At 38.5% G+C, this 26,356-nt stretch overlaps 1 protein-coding gene across 5 annotated transcripts in view; it reads right to left on the bottom strand.

Annotated features, from left to right (window-relative positions):
• The window catches only part of ARHGAP28 (Rho GTPase activating protein 28), a 195,121-nt gene extending 169,419 nt beyond the window's left edge, over window positions 1-25,702 (bottom strand). For 3 of the 5 annotated variants that reach the window (XM_007974605.3, XM_007974607.3, XM_007974608.3), the window contains exon 1: window positions 25,428-25,702. In XM_007974605.3, the coding sequence (XP_007972796.1) occupies window positions 25,428-25,603 (176 nt within the window). In that variant the 5' untranslated portion in view covers window positions 25,604-25,702. Of the gene's footprint in view, window positions 1-13,416; window positions 13,667-25,427 lie in introns of those variants that run through there. The other 2 variants (XM_007974612.3, XM_073006463.1) reach the window with 2 other exon arrangements.
• Between the last annotated feature and the right edge of the window lie 654 nt (window positions 25,703-26,356).

Genomic DNA, 26,356 nt, shown 5'->3' with positions numbered 1-26,356 from the left:
ATTTAATAATTTAAATAATTACTGGTTTTTATATGGTTTTAATAATTCTGATGCTTTCATTTCCTCATCCTAAAATCAATTGTTCTTACCATCATGAGCTTGACAATGCTTTTCCCCGTTTTTCCTTTTTCTGCCTCTTCCTGCCTTTAAACACTTCATTTCCCTCTAGTCCTTTTGCCAAATCACTGCCTCTCCTGCTTCAGTGCCTTCTAGTCTATTATAACGACCCGAATGGCATTTATATCCTTAAGGATTCCATTGTCACTTTCTGGAAAGGAGCCACTACTCAACTTCGCTCTCACACATTGTCTTTCCCATACTGTCTTTCACTCATCACTTGCCTTAGGAGATCTAGGCTTTTTCCATATCACATTAAAATTCTTCCAAAAATGTACTTTCTTTTTTTCCTTTGAGACAGAGTCTCACTCTGTCACCCAGGCTGGAGTGCAGTGGCGCGATCTCGGCTCACTGCAGCCTCTGCCTCCTGGGTTCAAGTGATTCTCGTGCCTCAGTTTCCCAAGTAGCTGGGATTACAGACGTGTACCACCACACCTCGCTAATTTTTTTGTATTTTTGGTAGAGACGAGGTTTCACCATGTTGGCCAGGCTGGTCTTGAACTCCTGACTTCAAGTGATCCACCCGCCTTGGCCTCCCAAAATGCTGGGATTATAGGCGTGACCCACTACTCCCAGCCAATTTACTTTCTTTTAGTCCCCTTACAGAAACCCCCTGACCTCCTTACCCTTGGATCAAATTCATTTATTCACTCAGACATACAGTCTACTTGGGAAGCTTAGCTGGCAAATTCAGGTTCCCAGCTCCAGGGCTTCATTTCACAAATTACTTCTGAAGATCCTTGGGAACTTGACCTGCAGAAAGAACGGAGAAAATTCCTGCCCTATCTCTGCAGAAGAACAGTTTACATATGCCTTGAAGCATTAAGTTTTATTACTTTACCCTTATCTCAGTCCACCAAATTACGGATGTTGGAGGGCACAGTTGGTCACTAGTTTTGGAAAGTTGCTCCAGGCCATCGGTGAATGAGTATCAGGGAGACAACTGCCAACTCTATCCTACTCGGTGACTTGAGAATTTTGACAATGCTCTCCCTTTCTTAGCCAGCATGGATTCTTAAAATCTTAGTATTTAAATTTATCCTGCTTACGATACCCAGTACAGAACTGTATTCGATTTCCTTCTCCTGGTACAATTTAGCAACATTAAATGGCCCTATTTATCCAAATACAGTTTAATCTCCTGATGATAATGACATATCATTAATGGGTTTGCTGTAATAGTTGTTGGGTTTGTGGTACCTTTTGGGAGAAACCGCAGTAAGGACTGAAGATCACATTTAATAGAAAGAAATAAGTATCACTAAAGATTCAAGGAAAGTAATTAGCTTCAGAGTCACGTGGCCAAAAATAAATTCTATATTCCACTCTACAATAATGTTTTAAACAGTCGTTCTTCCTATGCGCTACCTAGTTCTTTCAAGCAAATGGTCGTATTTGAGATAAGTAGACATCAAGAACAAATGAAATCATTGCAGAGATCAACTGTATAATATATTTTAGAGCTATTGATGTAATACTGAAGAACAAATGTGCTAGTGCAGACCAGAATTTGAGCAAATCCTAGTCACAAAAAGTGACCATGGTTCTGTGTGTCAGCTTTACAATTAGATTCCTTTAAGAATTTCAGCAACCTCTTCTGTCTCTTACGGGCAGAGGCCATATTTCTAAGACAAAAATTGGTACGCTAGGGGTAAAATGTTTGAAGATGAAACGCTACTAGAGAATCAGAACATGCAGTAGCTATGCCTCTGGAAGACCATCAGAACTCAAACTTTAAAAACAGCAGCAAAAATAAGATGCCTCAACCAATTCAATCTAATTTCTCCAAATATTACCTTTTCATTTAATTTGGAAAATACCCACTTTACTAAGAATAATCTTTAAACATCAATCTCAAATCTCACACGATGTGAGGTTGTATATATTATGTTCTTCAAAGTGTGGTCTGCATTTATAGAACAAACTGAAACTTTCTTGTATACTACAGAGTAAATCATAAGATTGTATTAATTCTGTGAATCACACACACAGATAGCAAAGAAGAAAAAATATAGTTGATCTCAATTTGGTCTCATAAAAACACAGTATCTATTCTTACTGTCACTTCACATTTGATATAATAGGAATACCCCCAAAAAATTTAAAGACTAATTTGAAGAAATTTCTTTTTAGACAAGAGCAGTGGCACTCATTAAACTAATTTTCCTACTTTAAGCTTCTACAATTACAATATTGTCCTGAAAATAAGTAGATATTATTTAATAGTCTCTTTCAAGGACTCTTCCCTTAAAAAAATACAAAATAAATCCATTGGTACCATTTCAAACTGGGCCCCTAAATATTACAAATCCCTTTATTCTCTCCGTCTTTGCAAATTACATCTAGTTTAGACCCAGAGTCACTCAACTAAGCAACATTTCTGTAAGATACAAAAGCCTGTGATTTATTAGGAAAAGCTCGAGGGTCTATTAATACTTCATTAAAACCCCTACGTAGTATTTATAGCAACAACAGAAGAGAAAAAAGTATTGTCAATTAGTGGGTCAAAAATGAAGGCAAATAAAATGCCTATGAACATATAAAGCAAAAACATAAACCCATGACTTGGTGCAACGATACTAGCTTAATTTCTTAGAAGCCCAACTTCTGCATTCCTGAACTGTGACCAGGGATGGTCAGGGACAAAGGGCCTCACTGTCACTGGTCCATGCTCTTAAGCTGAGAGGAGGAAAAGCCTGCTGTGTCACACAGCACTCCCAGGCAAGAACTGACTTGGAGCCCAGGAGAAGCCTCCAGAGCCCATTTCACAGCATTCCTTAGACATGGCCTTCCCCACGCAGAGGCTGAGGTGGATTTAGCACTTTGTGGTTTTGCTGCGACTGGAATCTTTGTTATTCTGCATGAGGTTTTCACTGAAGACACAGATGACCTCAAATATAGACACAAAAAGATTGTGAGAGACCAAGTTGGAGAAGGAGAACCAAGAAAAAGCTCGTAAGAAATTTTAAAGTGAAGCACTAGACGTTTATTGACTTGTGACGACAGTGGTGCAATCAGAACAGGCAGGAAGGTCTGTTTTGCTTCATTGTTTGGATTTGGGTCTGAGTTCCCAATAATTTACAATAATGCTCACATTCTGTTGAAACAGCTCCAGAAATTGTGTTTATTGAATTCAATAGTGGAAAGAATTCCATTTGGCCCTATTCGTGTCTTTTCTCTGAGAGTAGTAATGAGGATTAATAAAAAACACGGCTTAGTAGAAACCTTATTAGTCTACCAAGGGTTATGGGCATTGCAATTTGTAAAGGGAGCTAAATTTAAATTCTTAATATAATCTAATGTCAATTAAGTGCATATAATAAAGAATGACCACCTTGAAAATTAATCTATTTAATAGTTAAAATATAATCAAATTACTCTGTTCTACAAATGTAGCTTCCTTCCCTTTCTAATTAAACATTATTTTATGAATTTCAATTTCCCAGATGCCTGGAATTTTTTTTTTAAGTTTTGTAAGCAAGGCTTCAAAAACGGAAGGTACTTTGCTATGTCTTATAATAGAAAAATTGGCTTCTTGTCTTAGCAATCACCAATTATGTTTATAACCCTAGGAAATTTCGAGGACAGAAAATCAAGCTAAAATCAGAAAAGAAAATTATACAGCAAATGTTACGACTTACACAATTACAAAGAGACAGCACTATTTTATTTTGTGATCTATGACGCTGCTAGCGGGGAGCAACTGCTATTGCTGGGGCGGGCAGTTCTCTCTAGGGGTGGACACCCCCATAGAGAACCAGTTTGCATGTGCTCATCAGTGGGACAATATTTTCTTCTTGTTGACGCAACTGGCACAGAGAATTTTGCCTTTCTATATTCCAACTCCAATAATATCAATTTCCATGTATATTGCTCATGGCCATCATTTTCCAGTCTTCACAATTATGTTTTCTGATCCCTTCTAAATCACCCTAAGTCACTGAGCCCTAAATTAGAAGCTGCACTCTAACAAGAGACAAATTATTAATACCTCCAAGAAGAGCGATGGCCTCACAATGAGGTCATGGAAACTCCAGTTTCACAGTTGAAAAACAAAAGCATTTCCTTTCTCTTTCACCTCCTGGGAATTTTTTTTTTTTCTTTACAAGAGATAAAATCTGACAAAGTGAAAATATTAGGAGCTGGCTATGTGGAACCTGACCTAGATTAACATTTCTCTGTGTTTCTTAGGTGTATCATTTTCTATGTCTCATTGTAAAATGTAAAAAATTGTCTTCTCTGAAAAATTTTAAGCAGTCAGTTATTTTGTTTTTCAATTTAAAAAAATTATACATTGCCTCCCTCTCTCTATTCCATAAATATTTCTACGGCATGTTGCTGGGTACTGAAATCAGAAAGATAAACCCTGACTTCTGCTCTCAGGGAAACTGCAGTCCAGTGCAGGGGTAGGGGTCAGCTACAGAGGAGTAGCATCATTAACTACATTTGGAAATAATAAATTTATGACTGCAACTGGCCCAGGGTTCACTGGTAGCATAAAGGAAATAATCTAGACCCAGATTGGAAGAAAACAGGAAAAGGTACTAAGGAAGGCTTTAGATTATGTTAAGTGCTATGTTTTAAATATGTCCCTTAAATTTTATGTGATGAAAAGTTAATCCCCAAATTCATATGTTGGTGATATTTGGAGGTAGAGCCTTTGAAAGGTAATTAGGATTAGGTAAGGTAATCAGGGTGGGCCTCCACGATGGGACTGTGGCTTCATAAGAAGAAGAGAGACCTGAGCTGGCACACTCTTTCCCTCTCATCATGTGATGTCCTCCACCATGTTGTGACACAGCACAAAGGCCCTGGCCATATGCAGCACCAAGCACTTGGATTTTCCAGCCTCTAGAACCATGAGCTAAACAAACTTATTTTCTTTATACAGTATCCAGTCTTTGATATTCTTTCATAGAAACAAAAAACAGACTAAGACAGTAACATATGACCCAATCTCCGAGGACTATAGTACTTACTAGGTGAAGACTGGGAAAGAGGCTCTTCAGGCAAAGAAATAAGATGTATAGAAAGGGAACACAGTGTGACAGCTAAGAGGCATGAGCTGTATTGTGGAATGTATATTTTACCACAATTTTTAAAAAGCAACAGCAGCAGCATGGGTTTTGGGCTGGCATTATCATACTTCACTTGGGTCAGTTAGTTACCCTGCATCTCAGTTTCTAAATCTGTAAAATTAGAAGCAAAAAATTCCTACCTCATAGGAGTAAACCCTAGGGGCTTTAATACATGTAAAGCATTTGGAATAGTGCTTGCTTTATAGGAAGCACTCAGTAGATGTTAGCAATTAATACCATGCATGCAGACCCAGAGACACATGAGAGCGGGCACCCAGTAAGGCATGGGAGTTTAAGTTGCCTTCTCCAAAAGGAAAAGTCTAATAGACAGAAGGAAGGAACCCAGAAAAGAAAACTAAGTTGGAGATCATCACAAATGCCGTTTTGAATATATCCCTTTTTCCTTCTTGGAATCTTCACTGAACTTTAAATGTGCACTGAGGGTATATTTTTGAAGCTACCTGAGAATAACCTGTCGGTGATAATTAATTATGTTCTAATTTTTAGTTTTAAAATAGAACACTCATTTTCATTAAAATACAACCTTTCAAAGGGCAGACTGATTATATTACTACTCTAAATACGTCATCTATACCAAGGCCTGAGAAAGAGTACAATCTTGAATCTATGGATGCTAAGCATTCCCCCAAAATCTGTTTTTGGATACATATAAGCTCTCTCTCACTCTGTGGACAGAGTGATGCTATTCTCTAATGCCACATATTATATGGGAAGGAATGGCAAGAATACAATGTGAAAAAGCACGATGATGAGATCTTACCATTTAAAAAAATGGCAGAGAAATGTTAGAACATTGGAGACTTGAGTTGATTAACATCTCAGTTTCTTCATTTGCAAAATAAGGTTACATGTTTTCTACGGGTCCTTGGGGCTCAAATGTCCTATAAACTGCTGGGAGGCTATATGCAATCAAAGCAGATTATAAAACCCTGGGTAAAGGAAAATATCTCTCCAGTCCAGCATTTTGTCAGACAGTACTACCAAGGAATATTTGTAGGAGAGAGAGTAATATCTGGCTTTTACATTTCTAACTTTCCTATAAGCATATGCTACTGATTTGCTACCTATAACTTTGGCTAGCCTTTCTTGAATTTCTATTTTTAGTATACTATGGCCTACTGAATGGATAATATATAACAAGTGATCAGATCACTTGTTTGCACCGATTGACTTTTAGCTCAAACATTTTTGTCTAATGTTATGATTTTGACTTTTAGCTCAAACATTTTTGTCTAATGTTATGATTATATTGGTCAGAGATGTGCTAGCAGCTTTATCCCCAACCTCAGAATGAGGATAAACAAATATGCATAAACATATTGCATGCATAAACATTTACATAAACAAATATGTTTTGCCTCCATCCTGGCACACAAGAGTAGGGACTGATGGTCTCCTGTGCAGATCACATAGCCACATGGGAAAGCAAGGAAGGCACTAGAAACACAGAGCAAACTCCCATTTAGGAAATGGGCCAAAAATTGTGCACGTGAGGGTCAAAAAAAGGATTAATTTCCCTTGTCTTCCTATTAGTCAACAATTTGTATAATTTCCAGTAAACATGTGGGAAATACTGAAAGGCTTCGGCTTCCTCTATACCTTCCTTGAGAAATGACTAGAAGGCAGTAACTTCTTGGCCCCTGACCTTGTTAAATGTTGACTGCCAGCATTTCTCACTTCTGAGAACAGAAACATCCTATTCATATGGTATTTTCTGGTATGCCCAGAGTCCTCCCAGCCTCTGCTCCATCAGCTTTCTCACATCAGCCAGAAACATCCAAGCCACAGAAGTTGCCCATCATGGCAGTGCTGCCCAGAAGTGTCCTGATTCAAGGAGACAACACAGACAGCAGCCTCCAACACAGCAGTCACTCGAGCCGGGCCCTATGTTAGCCATGTGCTATTTTTATATTGAACTGCCCTATACTTGTTCAAAGCTAATCTCCAGGTACTAGAGAAACACTCTTAATACTGTGAGAGCTCTCTCCAGGTATATAATATAGTCATGGTATCTATAAATGTAAAGATATCCTGAACGTAAAATTTTCCCAAAATAGGCATTGATGCAGTAACTGGTTTGTTGAACTGAGTATTTGCTGATTTAGGTTGAATCTTGTTTGGGAATGTGGAGATTTCTATTCTAGGGGTGGTGTCATTCCAGGAAGGCAGACAATCTCTAACTAGATCTCCCTCACCACTTTCAAAGCAAACAAGGGTGCATTCCACAACACCAGTGGCCATGAGCTTAAATGCAGCTGACCAGGTTTGAGATGGCCTCCAAAATATGCTCTGTTATTAGCAATATTTTTGCATTCACATTACCAAAATGCCTAAGGCAGGCCAGTGTTTCATTAGTGTCAAGTGAAAGCCTTCCCCCTCTGCTTGCCCCATGTGCCTCTGGTGCACAACACTGGATACCCAGCTGGGTCATCCAACCATAAGCCAAGGTAAACACAGAAAGTGTGAGTCATTGTGGGTAAGAGTTATGCACGTCTCTACTAAATGTGAAGTCTGAATCCTGGCACTCTGGCTGAACCACTACGATTCCAGCATATGTTTATGATTAGTAGCTATTAAATCAGCTACTTCCAATGTGTAAAGTAGCTTCTACCAGTTATTTGGGTATTTTTTGTGTGGGGAAGCATGAACTCTTCAAGAGCGCTAAAAGGATTTTTTGCTTGAGTCTGATTCTTTCCAGATTAATGCATTAACATTAAATTCAGTATTTTAATTACTTCAATAGACTATATGGCATCTATAGAGTTGAAGACAACCCCCCAAAGTGAGGTACTTTTATTAACTTACTTTAATTGCTTTGGCTGAAACAACTGACATTTCTTTGACAAGTGGTCTGTTGAGCCAATCTCATCCCACAAATTAAACCCTGCCAAACATATCTACAAAAACTATTGCTACTTCGCTTGCCAATCCCTAAATATATCCAACCTGAATTACTGACTCCGTCTCCCTACCCTCTACCTTCATCTATAGACCAATATACACATATCACAGCATATCCACATGCCCAACTCAAATATCACGTCCTCCGTGAAGCAAACCCTGTTTCCTCTTTAGAGGATACAATACTAAACAAGAAATGGTTCCCAGTTCGCCTGGGCTCCAGTATAAGCTCCTCAAGCACAGAAACTCTGTCTTGATTAGCTTTGCTCTTTCATGATACCTTCAAGAGAAGATACTTGATGAATGTTTGCTAAAAAAAAAATCAAAAGAAAGAGTAAATGGATGGATGAACTGAATATCACAGAATCTAGAGGTATCTATTTTCTCAGTTAAAATTATTTATTATTCATTCATCACACATATATAATTTTAAAACTGACTTGGACAAAGTGTTCAATACACAGTGCTGTTTTTGTTTCATGAATCAATCTACTTGCTAAATGTATAACTCTCATCCTTTCTTGGCTGACCCCTGGTTAAGTTTTCAGAACACTACCACCTGAATTCCTATACCCGTTTCTCTCTCTGTCGCTTTTATTCCTTTAAAATGCATGAGCTAAGACAGTTTCTCCAAATGTCAACATGATACTCTATTTGAGGTAATGTGACTCATATCCATCAGAAACTGTTGAAGGCTGAATTGTCTGGACTCTTCGCTGATTCCTTGTGACCTTGAAAAGTTACTACTCTGAGATTCAGTGTCCTCACTTAAAAATGAGAGATTGTAACAGGTGCAATCCCAGGTTCCTTTCAGCTTTCTGTATTCTGGAAAACTAATTCTCCGTATTTTGCTAGGATAGGCTTGCTACACAAGCCTCATGAGTAGGCGGAGCAGAAAGCTATCTAAAGCTATGTAAAGGAGTCGGATACTATTATGGCCCACAGGCCAAATCCAGGCTACTACCTGTTTCTCTAAATAAAGTTTTATCAGAACACAATCAACTCTATTGGTTCATGTAATGTTTATAGTTGATTTTTCGGTAACAACAGTAGAGTTCCCACAGAGAAAATATAACCAGTGAAGCCTAAAATACTGACCTTTTGCAGAAAAACTGTGCCACCCCTGGTCTAAATTACGTGCACCGAGGTATGTGACTTCCTGCCTAAAGAACATTCCGTTCCCTGAATGAGACCTGGAGTCTCACTATTAGAGGTTTAAAGAAATGTATATATGCTTTGGGAAGGTAAAACACCTTAAATGCTAAGACTGTTCCTTGCTAGAACAAAATGATCTCTTCGTGGAGCACTACAGGGAAAATAGAAGGGCTCCAGGAAGCCAAAGTAAATTGATCAGGCACAAAAATAAACTTGCTTACATCCCAATCTTGGTTGGGTCTACAATGGAGAAATGAGTCTCCAGATGCAGTGTCCTGGGAATAGAATCTTGAGTTCAGTTTTCTCACAGTGTGATGGGTTTTACTCTAAACCTGCTTCCTTGCCCAGCCCCTCTTAACCCAACAGCCAATAGCTGCCAGACAGCAGGATGAGAGTCAAGTACAATAACAGGATAAAACCACCAAACCGTCTGTACACATTACTGGCACTTTCAGGCTCCGATGAAATGGTGTGTCTGAACGTCAGAAACTATTATGACGAGCGAAGGAGCCAGACACAAATCATACATTCTGTGATGCTCCGTTTAGATGGCTTCCACGAACAGGCAGTGCTAATCTCTGGTGATAGAAGTCAGAAATGGGTTGCCTGGAAGGAGTAATTGAAGGAACAAAGTGCACGAAGAAAATGTCTGGGGTGAGGGAGATGTTATGTATCTTGTTTTGGATGGTAGTTACATGGGTCAAAAATCATGGCACTGAATATTTAACAGTGCACTTTATGGTAGAGGAAGTATATCTCGATTTTTAAACAGACTGTTATCACTATATAAAGCATTTATTTTTATTTGTTTGTGGGTACGGCTTCAGAAATCCTGGAGGTCTTTAGATTCATTACCATTATATAATTTTCCCTCCATGGTAATGGATAAGAAGATGAAGTGAAGATAGAAAGGTGAAGAAGGGGGAAAGAAAGGTGAAAAAGTGTTCCTTGGTGCAGGGAAATTCCTGTCAAGCCTCTAATAAGCCCATTTCCTTCCCAGGCACGTTCTTGTAATATGTCATCAGATATCAGTTTTAGGACCTCGTATGTCAGAGGACACTCAAAAGCAGAAAATGAGGGAAAAAAGTGAAATAGATTTTTCCTCTTAAAATGTATGTGTGTGTGTTTTATTGAATTATTAAAAACACAAGGAAAATATTCAACAGTATGCTCCCATGTTTCTTGGACGTCTCCAGTTTAATTTAACTTCTATTAAATTTTTCTAATTTTGTGCCAAAATAGAGTATAAAGTATTTTAATTAAATGAAATATAAACATAGTTAAATTAAATGTAATTAAGTATAAATGAAATTATTAAACTAGCACATAAAATACATCTTTCAAAAAAGAAGTTATTAGTGAATACTGTCTTTAACTTTGAAAAACATAAATAAAATAAGGTGCTATAGCATTTTTAAACACTCCCTAACATTCCTATTAATTGAGTTGTCAATTCACAATCATCTGAAAAACAAAAATCAGTTTGGCTTATTGGACAGGCTATATTTTTCAAAGAAAATCTTAAACACAAGCATCTTATTAATATATTATCTGGACTTAGGTAGCTTAGTTGCAATAAACCAAGCGCCACTTTGAGTAATGGAATGTACTAAAATTAGGTAACAATTTCATGCTACTGTACAGACAGCAAAAGTACCTGAGAGATCAATTAAATAAGTACAGTTCAATGAGAGGGGAGAAAGGTGTTATCATAAAATTAGCACAGGTCTAAAACTGTGTTTTAGTTAAAAATCTAGGATTGTCTAATTACCCTCACTTCCAACTTAATAATAGGGAAAAACAGAATTCAAGCGTGAGAAAAGACCCTTGAGGTCAACTAATGGAACCCCTTCATAATCCAAATGAAGAAATTGGGTACGTCACTGAGTACAGTCTGACCCTAATCATTTTACTCAAAGTGCACATTAAATGGTCTCTACTCTCCCTCCCTCATCTCATATTTCATGGTATCAGCAATACCAGCATCTGTGGTTACATGCTGCAACGCCTCTTCCTTACGCTGGTTCTTCAGCCAAAAACACTCTTCCAACTCTTAAAATCCCCCCCTACTAACTCATGCTCATTCTTTAGACTTAATTGAGCTATCCACTCCTCCAAGAAGTTTTCCTTAACCCCTCTCTCACCAACCCGAGCCCTAAATGTTAGTTACATCTTCTCCCCTTTCCTAGAGTATCTTATGCATTTTTTTTTCAATCATTCATTCATTGAACCATTCACATATTGAGTGTCAATTCTGGGCCAGTAGGTTAAAATGCTAAGGATACAGAGATAAGAGACAGTTTCTGTCCTCAAGGAGTGAACTTTGGATGCAGCAGAAATTGATCATGAACACACTTCTCACTTAAGGACCAGCTATTAACCATTTTTGTAGCCCCAGCATCCGATATCACATATGGCATACAGAGGTTCAATAAATATTTGTTTAATTTCACTTTTTATTGCAAGAATCAGAGCTTAATTTCTTCTTGTTTTAATGAGTGAAATGACTCAAGTAAAATTTAATCTTTTAAAACGAGGGATATATTTACTTTCTATTAATTATCTATCCATGCTGCACTCAGTTTTATGTATGAAGCTATTATTGTTTATAATTGTTGCCAGTTTGATTTTTTATTATTCCTATTTCTATAGCATATTATCAATAGTATATATGATTCTATGAATAAAGGTTAATTTAGTGTATTTTCTCTCTCAGGAAAGACTTTGTAAAGGAAGAGATGCTCAGATTTTGGAAGACTTCCCTGGTAGCTTCCAACAAAAGAGAAATCACATTTCCACACTTCAGCCTCCACAGTTAACCATTTGTTAAGACTCTAGTAAGTGCTAGGCCCTCTGATGAGGGAGAGGGGAAGGTAGTTAAGGATCCAGTAATGAAGAAAATAGACAATATTCTTGTTCTAGAAATGCTTCCATATTATTTGAGGCTAAGAATAAAGTTTTATCCTATATGCAAAAATGTATTATCAAAGGATTTTAAGTAAAAAAAGAAATGGATTTTTAAGTCCTGCATTTTAGAAATGCTAGATTTCTTTCTTGACTTTTATCAGAATTTTAGTTCTTTGGGGTACATTTGTTAAAGTTCTCCTCTTCAGTCTCCCTCTTCTCTCTCTTCCTTTTTACAAGCTAAGCTTTCAGAAGGAATCATATCTACTTTCTGCCTATATTTTCTTAACTCACAATCACTCTTCAACTTGCAGCAAAGTGGCTTCTACCTCTACAACTGTATTAAACCCACAATAGCAAAGATCATCACTGATACTCGCACTACTTAATCTGGTGGATGATTTTCTTTACCATATTGGTCATTTAGCTACTTTTGATGTGGCTGTCTGATCATTCTGAGCCTGCTGCCTTTGCTTCTGGAAAGCTCTCATTCTGTTGGTCTCCATTACGGGCTCCCAAGCCCTGCCCTTCCCTAGCTGGCATTACTCAAGTTTCCATCCTTGTTCCACTGCTGTCTCTATAGAGACTTTACCCTCTCCTGCCAGATCTCATCCAAGCCCAGTTTTAACTATCCCTGAAATGCTTAAGTCTCCCATGAATAAATAGCTTAGAACTTTCAGCCTTGATCTCCCTCCTAGGCTTCCAACTTGTATAGCCACCTGTCGCTGAGCACATACACTTAATTATCCCACAAGAACCTAAAGGTTGAAATTTCACATGTCAAACTCATTGTCTGCCCATCCACAATCTGCTCATCCACCACAATTCCCAACTTCAGTACCTAACACTCCCAGACAGAAAACCAAGTCATGGCTGGGCACGATGGCTCATGCCTGTAATCCCTGCACGAAGGCTGAGGCAGGTGGATCACCTGAGGTCAGGAGTTCGAGGCCAGCCTGGCCAACATGATGAAACCCTGTCTCTACTAAAAATACAAAAACAGTTATCAGGGCATGGTGGTGGGTGCCCATAATCCCACTTACTCAGGAGGCTGAGGCAGGAGAATCGCTTGAACCCAGTAAGTTGAGGTTGCAGTGAGCCAAGATTACGCCACTGAACTCCAGCCTGGGCAACAAGAGCAAAACACTCCATCTTAAAAAAAAAAAAAAGAAAAAGAAAAAAAAGAAAACCAAGTCATGTGTTCCTAGTTCTCAGCATGCATTTAATCACCAAATCATACCAACTTCTTTGCTTGTTTTCCCCGTGGAATCCTTCAGTCTCTTTCATCCATATTCCCACAACTCCAGCCGAGGCCTTCATCAGCTTTACTTAAGCTACTTCATTACCCTTCTAAACCATTTCTCCAGCTCTTTGTGGTCTACTTGAAAACCATCTTTCATACTCTAGAGGAATAAAGCGATTGGGGGATCCTGGAAAAGAATAAAAGCAAAGAGCTACAAGATTACAGTTTTGATTTTATGGATTTTGATCCAAACAGCTTTCAAACCAGATTAAAATACTAATGAGCCAAACTGGATGTGGGCAAGGTTGGGGGTAGGGGAGTAAGAAACAAAAGCAAGAATAACCTAGAGTAAGATTTGGCTAAATGACGAATTCCTGTTTAAGATACACTTTAAAAGCCCGCTAAATGGCAAAGCACTTCCATGAACTCTAAAGAGAATTGGTGCTATTTTTTTTCCTAACTCCCACAATAAGAACTTTTTTATCATCTGGATAAGAGGAGTATCATGTTTGTTTAGGATCGGTATAATCGAAATCAGCTTCACTTGGGCTTCTTATAAGCAATGACTCATGTTATTTTAGCTGGTGTGGGATCATTGCCTCATGAAGGATGACACAGCTTTAGACATGCAGAGCCTGGCCTGCTTTTTCCAATTCCATGCCTCCAGCAGCTGGAAGAGGTGGGAGTCCTCCAGCCTGCAGCTTTCTGCAACTCAGCACAATTCAGATTTTATGAAAACAGTTGCCAAGTTGACCTTGTAATCACAAGAGCCTTATAAATGAGGAGGGAAAGGAGTTCAGTTGTGGTATGTTAAAAATCACAGGGCCAGGCATCCTCTGTTTTTCAAAACAGCATCTGTGGAAACTTACAGTCAGCTCTTTCCTTCATTAATTGCTTACTCTATTGAGGTCAGTAATTTTTTTGTTTTTAAGATGACAATGAAAAATCACAGCAAATATGTTTTCAAGACTCTCCAACTTACACTTACTAAGATAATGTGCACAGATGGTTGTAACAGTGTTTGAAAGGAAGCTAAGGAAATGCCATTCTCATAATCGACACCACCTTTTCTCTAGCTACATACCTAGTCAGGGAGCCAGTTCTCCCCTCCTCCATGTTTTCCTTGCTATTGGCCTGCCTGCTTCCCCGAACCCAGGAGACTATGCTGTAGGCGTGCGCGAATGCTATGGTGACGGGAAGCAGGTGGTTGAACCTGGCTGGACGGGTTGGTAATTCCCTATGAGGCTCTAGGCAAGACACTTTTCCATACTTTGCTTTCCAGTTGTAGCACAGACATTGTTCCTGGCTGTCCTTACTCATGACTGGTCTTCATGAAACTTAGTTCTCATTAGCAACATACTCTGAACTGCCTAACTGGTTAAAAATAATGAGAAGACACTCCCGAAGACATGGCAGTTAGCAGAGAAGCCCAGACTACTATTTATTGTATCATGAAAATGATTGTCCTATCTCTGTAGTTCTGGCGTCCTAAGAACTAAAGTTTATTAAAATGAATAGCTTGAAAAATTAACACAAGGGCCCAGAGACTGAGGGCCATTATGATTCTGACCTTGCAGAGGATTCAGGTCCAGACTAAAATGGGCCTAGGATTGGTTTTCTAAATGGAAATATCTGAGGCTCTTCTGAGGTTGGCATCATCCATGGCTCCAAGGTCACTGATGGACAAGGGCTGTACTCGGGCTTACAGGAGACTAGGGATGGCTCAGGAGTCTGAGTTTCCACAGCCTACATTTTTGAGCAAGATTTAGAACAGAACAGTGATCTCTACAATGATCATTGTCTAGGACCTGACTTGATCCCCTGGTTGCCTTCAACTCGGACAAGGTGAAAACTTGACTGAAAATTGGGAGAGAATAGAGGAAGAACTCATTAATTCTCATGAAGTGTTGTTTCTCAATGTTCATTAAGAATTCTTTCGGTAGGGCCGGGCAAGGTGGCTCATGCCTGTAATCCCAGCACTTTGGGAGGCCGAGGTGGGCAGATCACCTGAGGTCAGGAGTTCCAGACCAGCCTGATCAACATGGAGAAATCCCGTCTCTACTAAAAATACAAAATTAGCCAAGCGTGGTGGCACATGCCTGTAATCCCAGTTACTCGGGAGGCTGAGGCAGGAGAATCGGTTGAACCTGCGAGGCGGAGGTTGCGGTGAGCCAAGATCACACCATTGCACTCCAGCCTGGGCAACAAGAGCGAAACTCGTCACACACACACACACACAAAGAATTCTTATGGTATAAATCATACTGCAATGAATTAAGCAAAAAAATGTTTTTAAACTATAGAAATATATTTTAGTAGTTAAAAAAGCAACTAATAAAACTAAAGTGAAAAATTATAAGATCTAGTTACTAAGAACATAAACCTAAAGATTAAAGGATTAAAACCTGCCCTCCTTCTGCAAGAAAGAGAGAGAGAGAGAGAGAGAGAGAGAGAGAGAGAGAGAGAAAGAAAAGCTCACCCATAGGAAGATTTCCTGTTACTGACTGCCTAGATCTTACCTTCTTAGTCAATTTGAATGTCTTCTCTAGAACATTTTGTCTAGTTTTAAATACTGTTAAATATAGTCTTAAATAAGACTATGTGAAGGGTAAGAATATAAATTTTTAAAAATCCTATTATTGAACTTCCTTCAAGTGATAACAGTTCTCAAATATATTATTATATTTAAATCAATTTCATATATCCATTCATAACCACTTCTATGCTTATTCCATTAAAACAGAATAGAAATGTTTGCAAAACGAAAGACTAAATCAACTGAATATTTATAAAAAAGACTGAATATTTATAACCTCTACTATGTGGAAGTTGCTCTTGCTGGTTATTAACAGAGCTATACCGGTATTGTCCTCGCTCTCAATAATCAAATTGAGGCAGAGAAACAATAAATCCATAATATACTAATAATGTTACAAGATTTAAATAACAGATTAAAAGCACCAGTTCTAGAAGAGACTGTGTTGGAATGTTGGCGCTCCTTGCTGTGTGATCTTGGGTTACTTCTGTGCTTTGGTTTCTTCCTGTGCCACAGAACTGCTGCAAAGAATAACTGGGATAATGTATGTCAAGCTTTTAGCATAGTGCTTGCCTCATTTGTAAGCTCTGATTAAAGCTAGGACTTATTTTTAAAGAATCAACATCGCAGGACCATAGGGCATGATTAGCGCATGACTGATTACCAAATGAGCATTATGGTGGTAGATGGCAGCCTGACATGGTAGGCCAGAACTCTTCTGGCTACAGTTCTCGAGGAAACCTTCAGAGAACTTTAGTCCTCACTTCTTTGACTGCGTTTATTCATTCTCTCTCTCCTTTCTGCTTTTTATCTCTTGTCATTTAAATATAGATTTAATCCCAACCACTAACATGTAACTTTGGCTACTACATAAATTTTTGTGTTGTAGTGAGGGTGAGAGGAAAAGTGGAGAGAAGAAATAAATCAAATATCATAGTATGAGTTATAATGTCATTTTAGGATGTTGAGAATTTTTTCTAGTCACTGTCAGATTTCTCCACTGATCTTCAAAAACATAAAATAATTGATGGACCTTTGTATAAAGGTAAATACACTAATAGGTGGTTTCTTTTTAAGGCAAGAGCGTTGGTCAGTGTTTTCTAAATTGATTTTCATAAATGAATACTCAATAGGAAATTTCAATGGGATTTTTTTCCCTGTACACTATAAATGTACATAAGTAAATTTTGTGGCTAACCACAAAGTTTAACAAAGAGACAAAGATTTATCTCTGGTACATAAAAGATAATCAGTACCCAAACTTACAATTGCTAAAATAGCACAAATAAATCTCAAGTGTTCGACAGTTTAAGAAATACTACCTACTACTTTTGTCCTTGGTTTCCAGTTTCTCCTTCCTATGCTTTGTATTATGTGTTTGTATGCAGTCATCATCTATTCATCTAAGGGATCAGAAAAGGAATGCATAGATTTAATTAGTTTTTAAGAGTAACATGACACAGGCAGCTGGTTGTCTAAGGGATACTTAGTATATGTTATCCCAACCTTGGAATTACATGGCACTAACTACCTGTCAAATGGATAGTTTATCTATATTATTCATTTATTGAAGAGTGACATAACACATTTGATACTCAAAGAATGTGTCATAAACCCCAGATAGTTAAGAAGATGCATATATAGCAAAACAATCTACTTTCTTTACTTTCCACTTTAGAGACTAAAGCAACTTGAAGTTTTTGTACACTTTATTATTTTGTTGTGATGCACAGCCTACAGTAATCACGAAAAAATGATGTATGAAACTTCACATGATAAAGAATGATACATTATGGAAAACTCACTAACTCAATAACCAGAGCACAGCAAGAGACAAAAAGCAAACAAGCTAAAAAAAAAAACTCTCAAAGAAACCAAAATAAATGCTATCAAATTATTTAACAAAAGAGTATACACTTTAGTCCTTTAAACCACATTTACTTTACATAGTTGTAACAAGCTGGTTATCTAATCAAAAGTAAATTACAAACCATGTTAAAAGTAACAATATTAGAAATAAAAGTACTGCTAAAGACTTTCAGAGCTGCCTGAAGAAATAAGTAATAATTTCAATTTTTAGGAAATAAAACAATATACCAATATAGACTATTAGTAAAGCAAGCAAACTTACACATCTCAACAGGTACCTTTACTTTAGTAACACATGCAATTATGCCGTCTTAATGATAACAGTTATTAAGAAAAGGTTAATTTCTAACACTATTTAAGGGTTTGCCTGACTTATTTTCATCCAAAGAGGCTTAAAAACAAAGCAAAGTGTATTGCCTAAATAGATAGAATTTATTTCCAAAATTTTCTTCTGAAAAACATTCCATTTACCTCCTTTGCTTTGCTATATAACATTTTACTTTTATTCTTGGCTAGAACTGATATCTAGAGACCATATGGTTGAGAAATAAGAACATGGCAATTACCTCAGAAACAAAATTGTTTAGTTTGAGGATGGAATGTGAAAAAATTCTGATTACATGCAAATTAGAATGTTTACTTTAGTTAAAATACATTTGCAGATGTTCACATAACATCTCCGGAACACTAGTAAGAGGAAAATGTTTTCCATCAGGTACAAAGATAATTCTAAAAGAATAAAAGATAGTTTCAGTAATACTCTGTAGGCAAACTGGGATTTAAGAACAGCTACACTCTCTTTACACAGCATTTAATTTAGCAACTTTCTGATTCTTTTTTTTTTTTTTTTTTTTTTTTTGAGGCAGAGTTTCACTCTTGTTGCCAAGGCTAGAGTGCAATGGCATGATCTTGGCTCACCGCAACCTCAGCCTCCTGGGTTCAAGTGATTCTCCTGTCTCAGCCTCCCAAGTAGCTGGGACTACAGGCACCCACCACCACGCCCGACTAATTTTGTATTTTTTTCTAAATAGAGACGGGGCTTCACTATGTTAGTCAGGTTGGTCTTGAACTCCCAACCTCAGGTGATCCGCTCACCTCGGCCTCCCAAAGTGCTGGGATTATAGGTGTGAGCCACTGCACCCAGCCGATTTTTTTTCTTTGAGTCTATTAATAAACATTTGCTTCCAAAAAATTTTAAAAAATAGAAAATCTATCTTTAGAGCTTTCATAAAGTCAGACCAGGTAAAATTAAACCATTTTTTATACTTTGCGTCAAAACTGAAAAAAAAAAAAAAAAAAAGAGTGGATTAAATGACTGTTGATGCCTATTTATATTTGGCTGACTTTTTAAAAACTAATGGGGTAAAAACAAAATCAGCAAGACTCCTAGATGTCTATTTCACAGTATGTAAAGTAAGTCAAATATAGAAGAAATGAGAGAAATAGAAAGTCACCTTTAGAACACCACCTTAGTGAATTTTACTGACAAGATCCACAGATAAATGCTAAAAGGAAAGTTTAAAGAGAAAAAGGATATTTCCATAGTCTCAAAGTATCTCTCCAAAGGTAGCTATTAATTATAAAGAGGAAAATAGTAACTTTATAGTACAGAAATCTGGCAGATACCACCTTATCCAGATGATCAAACCTAACACCAATATTAGTAAGATGTCAACATCGCATCCCACTGTATGATGCCCTCAGAGGAAACCAACATTACTTCCACAGATTTCTCATCAAAAATGCATAAGCTTGGTCAGGCATGAAGGCTCACATCTGTAATCTCAGCAACTGGGGAGGTCAAGGTGGGCAGATCACTTGAGCCCAGAAGTTTGAGACCAGTCTGGGCAACATGGCAAAACTACATCTCTACAAAAAATACAAAAATTAGCCAGGCATGGTGGCATGTGCCTGTAGCCTCAGCAACTCAGGAGGCTGAGATGGGAGGATTACTTAGGTCCAGGAGGTCGAGGCTACAGTGAGCCATAATTAGACCACTACACTCCAGCCTGGGTGACAGTGCAAGACCTTGGCTCAAAAAAAAAAAAACAAAAAACAAAAAACAAAACCATAACCTTGATCTAATCATGAGAAACATCAGACCAACACAATTTGAAGGACTTCTTATAAATCACCAACCAGTTCTCAAAAAGTGTCATGAAAGACAAGGACAGACTGTCAGATTGCAGGAGACTCGGGAGATACAACAAAATTCAGTGTGGAGTCCTACATTCAATTCTACAACAGGAAAATCCCAATTCTAGTGGAAAACTGGTGAAATCAGAACATAGTTCGTAGTTTAGTTTATAGTATTCTATCAGTTTTGTTTAGTTTTCACAAATGGTATTCTGGTTTTGCAAGATGCTAACATTTGGGGAATCTGGGTAAAGGTTACGCAGAAACTTTCTGGACTACTTTTGCAAGTTTCAAAATTGCATCCAAATAGAAAGTTAAAAGTTACGACTTTTTAGTCATCATCTTCCATCTACGTGAGGCGATTCTATAATACTCTAAATTCCCTAAATTTTTGTGCATACGTTACAGATTAATGATCAGGGAGAAGTGAGCAGCTTAAAAATGGATAGAGCAACTGGCCAAATATGTAGCCATATGACACCATCAAAGGAAATGTACCAGATGTTTTCCAACAGCTCTGCATACAGAGGAACCTACGCTCAGCAGGGATCCCACTGTAAAAAGAAACCAGAGACACCAACTCTGGTTTCAACCATAACATAAAGAATGACCTACAAATACCTATTGTCTAGTAAGAATCTTATTTCCATTACTGTTTTTGAATCCTCTCAAGAAAGCATACCTAGTATCCCCCAGAATTTGGTGTCCCTGTGCATGTGTACCTTAACTCATATAGGCCTACACGAATGCTCAGTAAGAGTTAGCACCTGGAAATAAATGTCTTCTTAATTCATTAATTTCAGTCCAGGAAGGTACCAATAAATCTATCATTAAAAGCTGCTAAATTTAGTTTTTCCTCAATATAAAATATGTACTTTATAATCATCAATTCCATTTTAATCAAATTATCTTATTATTAAGAATCGTTACGAAACAATAGCCCCCTCATAGAAGTTTAAACATTGCTGTAGAATTAGAATTCCTAGGATAACCTTGGTTAGCTTGTATATTTGTTTTCGAGGAAGAGTTGGCTGTTTCCCTCCTCTATTTTTGTCCTCTCTCGGGAAGTTTATGGTATAACTAGATAAATATCAGAAATAATCATGGCCATTTTCTACTATACCTTCACTAAAAAAAAATTGTATTTCATTATTTGTATATACTCAGGAAACCCTTGAAAAACAAAATATCTAGCTTTATCCTTGGCTACCTTTCATTTTATCAGTGAAATTATTTTGTATGTTTGTCCATAGTCTCACTCTGGATTCTGAATAGAAGCTTGGCCTCTCTAAAAATCATTATTCTAATTTCAACCATTTAACAGAACTGATCATTTATGATTACTTTATTCTCTTTCTTCCTTTACAATAGGATGTGGATATACAATTTTGTGAAAAAAAGAATTAGTTTTCTTCTTCCCAACAAATACTTACGACTTGTGAGTCTCTTCGCTGCATGAATAAATTTTGCAGTGGTTTGAATCCCCCATGATCTAGAAATGCACTGTAGACACCAAGTAGGACTCCCTGCCACTGTTAAGCATATAAAGGTGCTAAACCCAGAAGGTACTTGGTGTTCCTCATCAGGAATAAGCCTAAACTGCCCAGAAACGCAAGCTGAGTATGTTTTTTGTTGTTGTTGTAATATCAAATTAGTTGACCAAAATGGAAAATCAGTGAGAATGAAATATGTTTGCCAAAACTTCCTCTGAGGGAATGATGCTCTTGCTTTAAACTGCTGAAAAGTTTGTGTGCCTATTAGGGACAGAAAGATGTTGTATCTTCATGGTTTTCTTGCCTTTTAGCTCCAAAGAAACAAATTAAAATTTGTGTTACAAGTATGCCATGCTACTGAAAAGTCATAGCCAAAACAGACTTTGTGGAGTCCTTAAAATTAATTCCTAAGAAAACTTTAAAAGATAAAAGTAATATGAGGAAAAATTCAAATTATGAGAATTAACAACCAAGTCTATCCATCCTCACACTCTATTAGAATCAAGGAATATGGTGACAGAAATTGAATAAAAAAATAGGAAATAATTCTTAAAGAAACAGGAGGTGTGGGAAGGAATCCCAAAGGCTCAAAAGGAAATACGTATAACAGTATTTTAAATGCCACAGCAGATTGCCCCATGCAAATTAAAAGAGCAAAAAACAGAACAGGACAAGATGGACAAAGGATAATCTATATATTAAAAATCAACGTATCAACTTATATATTCTGAATACTGATTTTAAAAAAAGAACTTAAATCTGAGGATTCCTTACTGTCAATATATTCCAACCTAGAATCTCTTAGGTACACGTAACTCCCTCTAAAGCCAGTGCATTTATATGACTTCAGGTGGTTTCATTTATTATGCTCCACACACAGTTTTAACTAATTTATAAAATGAGGTAAGTATGAATGATTCCTTTGATTCTTCGGAATTGCAAGATCAGAGCTATAAAACTCAGATGTTTGAGTTTTAAATGGCTCCCCTTTTTTTTTCTTGACAAACAAGGCTTTCTTAACCTTGTTTTGTTTGTCCACTTCTGATAGTGATGCAAGTACCAAAACTGTTTGACTCTCCTCTTTACAGCAACAACACCTGATTAAAAGTGGTAACAGCAGGAATACAGCTAATGTATCTAGTGCTTCCTTTGTGTTAGTCAATATCCTAAGCAGCGGAAGAAAATTGCCCAAGGCCACACTGTAGTAACTGGTGTAGAGTCAGAGTCTGCCAATGTGACCTCAAGCCTGAGTAACTGGCAAGTACATGGAAAACAAGATAAAATTAGTAAAATAAAAGAAAATGAGCAGGCCCTAAAGAAATTGCTTCAGTGTTGAAGGGAAACAGGGAGAGCGTGGCAAACAAGCACAGCAGCCCCCATGATGGAGCAGCCTTGGCTCAGCTTCAGCTAGGGATGGCAGGCAACAGGGCAGGCCTGAGATGCTGCGTCCTTCAATCTTTTTTTTTTTAATGGTTAGCTAAAAATCCAGATTTACATCTGAAGCCTCTTGATGTAGAAATATTGTCACTTATTTCATCTTTTTTCTCAAAGTCTTGCTGGTTTGAAAGGTAAAGGACCACATTCTTGGGGCAGGGACTATGTCCCATTTATCTTTGTAACCCAAATGTCTAATACGTTGCTGGCACATAGTAGGCACAAACAGGTTGAGGCTGGCAGTTAAAAATCCCACCATTTTATCTTGGCTATTTTGTAATCTTGGCAGGAATTCATTAATTTATTCAACAAATATTTATTGTGCTACTACGATGTACCAGATACAGCTCTGGGGATATAATAGTGGAAAAAAATGACCAAATAGAAAGATATTATATTCTATTTTACTGGGAAAAGGCTAGGAAAAAAACCCTTAAAAACATATAAACTCAAGTGTAGTAGAGGTCTAGAAAATAAAAAAGAATGGTTTGCTTTGAGAACCTATGCCACCAAGAGCTAAAAAATAATGATAATTAGATACAAAAGCCCACGCTTTCTAGTGCCATTCTGGTCATTGCTCCACAAATAGGTTACAAATGTGCAAGCAATTTAAAGGAAAGGGTATTCTTGAAAGAGAGAGTGCTTTCTTCAGAAGTAGAACAATATGATCTTGCTTCTTGGCTTGAAAGGAAGTATTGATCGTTAGTTAGTGAGTCAAAGGTTAATAACTTGGGCCTGATTATTTCTGTTATCAGACTTATGATTAATGGTGTCCTCTGGCTCTTTGTAAATACAGGAACCTCTTTTTGATTGCTTTTTTACTAGGGACCAAGGAATTAAGCTATTCTCTTGTGATTGGGTTGCAGAGGGCCAGGGGGCCTGCAGCAGAGGGACAACGGTACCAAGGCTCCCATAGAGTGCAGGGCAGTCACCAAAAATGCAAACTTGGAACAATGTGAATCTAATTGGCAACCTTAAGGTGAAATACTAGCTCTGATATGTAACGCTTGCTCTCATGTATTATCATTCCACAAGACCACATGCTGAGCTAATAGAACTTCTGCTTCTAGTTTGCTTTGGAAACGGATGTAGTTTCAAATCGCCCAAATGGCACAATCTGGCTGGCGCTCTGAGACAGCTGCTGGGAATTATAGACAGGGCAGCTACACTAGAATCGCTTAAGAAATGGACAAACTTGGCCCATGCTTTTCATCAACACACACACACACACAGACACACACACACATATATATATATTTAGTCATAATCTGAGTACTTACGGCCAATGATTATGTTTAGAAAAGAAAATACCCTAAAGACAAATGCCAGTTTATATTTTCAAGGAGCCTTTAAAAGTATATGCACAACTCCTAAAGCTGGAAAAAAATGTTATTTTCCCCCTGTCTTTATATAAAAGTGAGATTTCACTCAACCTGCTGTTTTTGAAAGAAACAACATTTTCTTTGTTAGCCAAGTCCAACATAGATCTCTTGCCAATGTAGTTTGTTCTTCCCATGGATACTAGCCAAAAAGTATTCCTTGAAATAACGTCACAATCTGTTAATTAGGAAATCAATTAAAATCACAATCAATTAAATTAGGAAACAGAAGCAATCATTATCACATAACTAAAGTTAAAAGTATGAGAAAAAAGAAATGATTAAAAATAAATATGATGAAAACACATCACTCAAATTGCCCACTTGTAAAGAAAAGCACTCATCAATGGATCAGATAGTCACATTTACACAAATAAAACTTCCCCCAAATATGTATCAAATATCAAACCATCTCACTCATCACAATACTTTTGTCTACCCACTTAACCATTTTTGTTTTAGTTAAGGAGAGTCTCATTGGCCTTGATCTTGCATCAAATGGATGATCACTGACACAGTAATTTAACATAGATCCCTGATTAAATCTGAAATATACAGGATGAGATGCGTATAGGCTTCTTTGGACCAAAAGGAAATATAATTGCATTGACAGCATAGAGTTGACATTAGCAGTAATCAAATAATGACACCAATGCATTTATACAATTGAAAGGTTTTAACATGTAGAGTCTACTGAGGCGTACTTTTTAGAGAATTTCTCAACCTACATTTTAACAGGCATGCAGTTACTGAACAAGCTCTCAAAAGGAGTATTCTGAGGATTTAGGGTTATGTATTTTAATGTTTTCTTTTCATGTGCTGCTTGTGTTTCATTTGGAATATTTTTTAATTTCCCGAGATTTTATAGGCAACTTTGGCCGAAATGAGGTATCTATATATATACGTGACTTATTCTCAAATCGTATCAAGAATGCAATCCCGCTGCTAATCTCTGCTAGCCAACGACTTCAGCCCAGGTTGGTGCAGCCTTCGAGCATTTCCCACCTCCAGTCAAAGACAATGCAAAGAACCCCAGGCTCACTCATCTAGTCCACCAAAACTTGAAACAACAATCTGCGCCCAAGCAGAAGGCGCAGCTGCACGGCGAACCCCCCAAGCCCAGTGCGACTGCGCCGCCCTGGCGGGAGCGGCTCCGGGTACCTGCTGAGCGGGTGGCTGGCGGCGGCCCGGGGCGCGCAGCGCGACTCTGCGTTGGGGGGCTGGGCGCGGGCGTACGAGTGGTAGGCGGTCAGCACCACGCCGCCCGAGTCCTCCACCTCCATCGTCAGCCGCGCATGTCTCGGCGCCGGCCCCAGAACAAAGACCGGGACCAGCATGGACCGGCGCGCCGGGAGGCTGTCAGCGGCTGGGCGGCGGAGCCGGAGGTGCGACCAGCCGCTCTCTCCCGCGGCTGTCAGTGGCCCCCGGGCAGGCCCGCCCCGCCCCGCCCCGCCCCGGGCGCGCGAATTCGCAGACGCTGGGAACCACGCCCACGGGCTGGAGTAGGGGCGGGCAGTGTGTGTGTGTGTGTGTGTGTGTGTGTGTGTGTGTGTGTGTGTGCGCGTGCGCGCGCGCGTGCGCGTCTGTTTGCATGTGTGCCTGTGTGTGAGTGCTTGTTTGTGTGCCTGTGTGTGCCTGTGTGTGTGTGCCTGTTTGTGTGCCTGTGTATGTGTGCACGCCTGTGTGTGCGTTTGTGCCTGTGTGCGCGCGCCTTTGTGTCCGTGCCTTTGTGTGTCCGTGTGTGCGCTTTTGTGTGTCCGTGTGTGTGTGCCTGTGTGTGTAAGCCTTTGTGTGTCCATGTTTGTTCCTGTGTGCGCGTTTGTGCCTCTGTGTGCGCGCCCGTGTGTACGTGTGTCCGTGTGTGTGTCTGTGTGCGCGCGCCTTTGTGTGTCCGTGTGTGTGCCTGTGTGTGTGCGCCTGTGTGTGCGTGTGCGCGCATGTGTCGGGAGTGTGGGGGGAGGTGTGATCCCCGCTTCTAGGAAACTGGAAACCGGCCGGGATCCTTTGGGGCTCCTGCTAGCGGCTCTAGTAAAGTTTGTTTTTCATTGTTTCTTTTTTTTTCCTTTTCTCACTCCCCCTCCCAGCCCGCT

Source organism: Chlorocebus sabaeus, chromosome 18, assembly GCF_047675955.1.
Source record: "Chlorocebus sabaeus isolate Y175 chromosome 18, mChlSab1.0.hap1, whole genome shotgun sequence".
Taxonomy (NCBI): Eukaryota; Metazoa; Chordata; class Mammalia; order Primates; family Cercopithecidae; genus Chlorocebus; species Chlorocebus sabaeus.
This window is presented reverse-complemented; position numbering and strand designations above follow the sequence as displayed.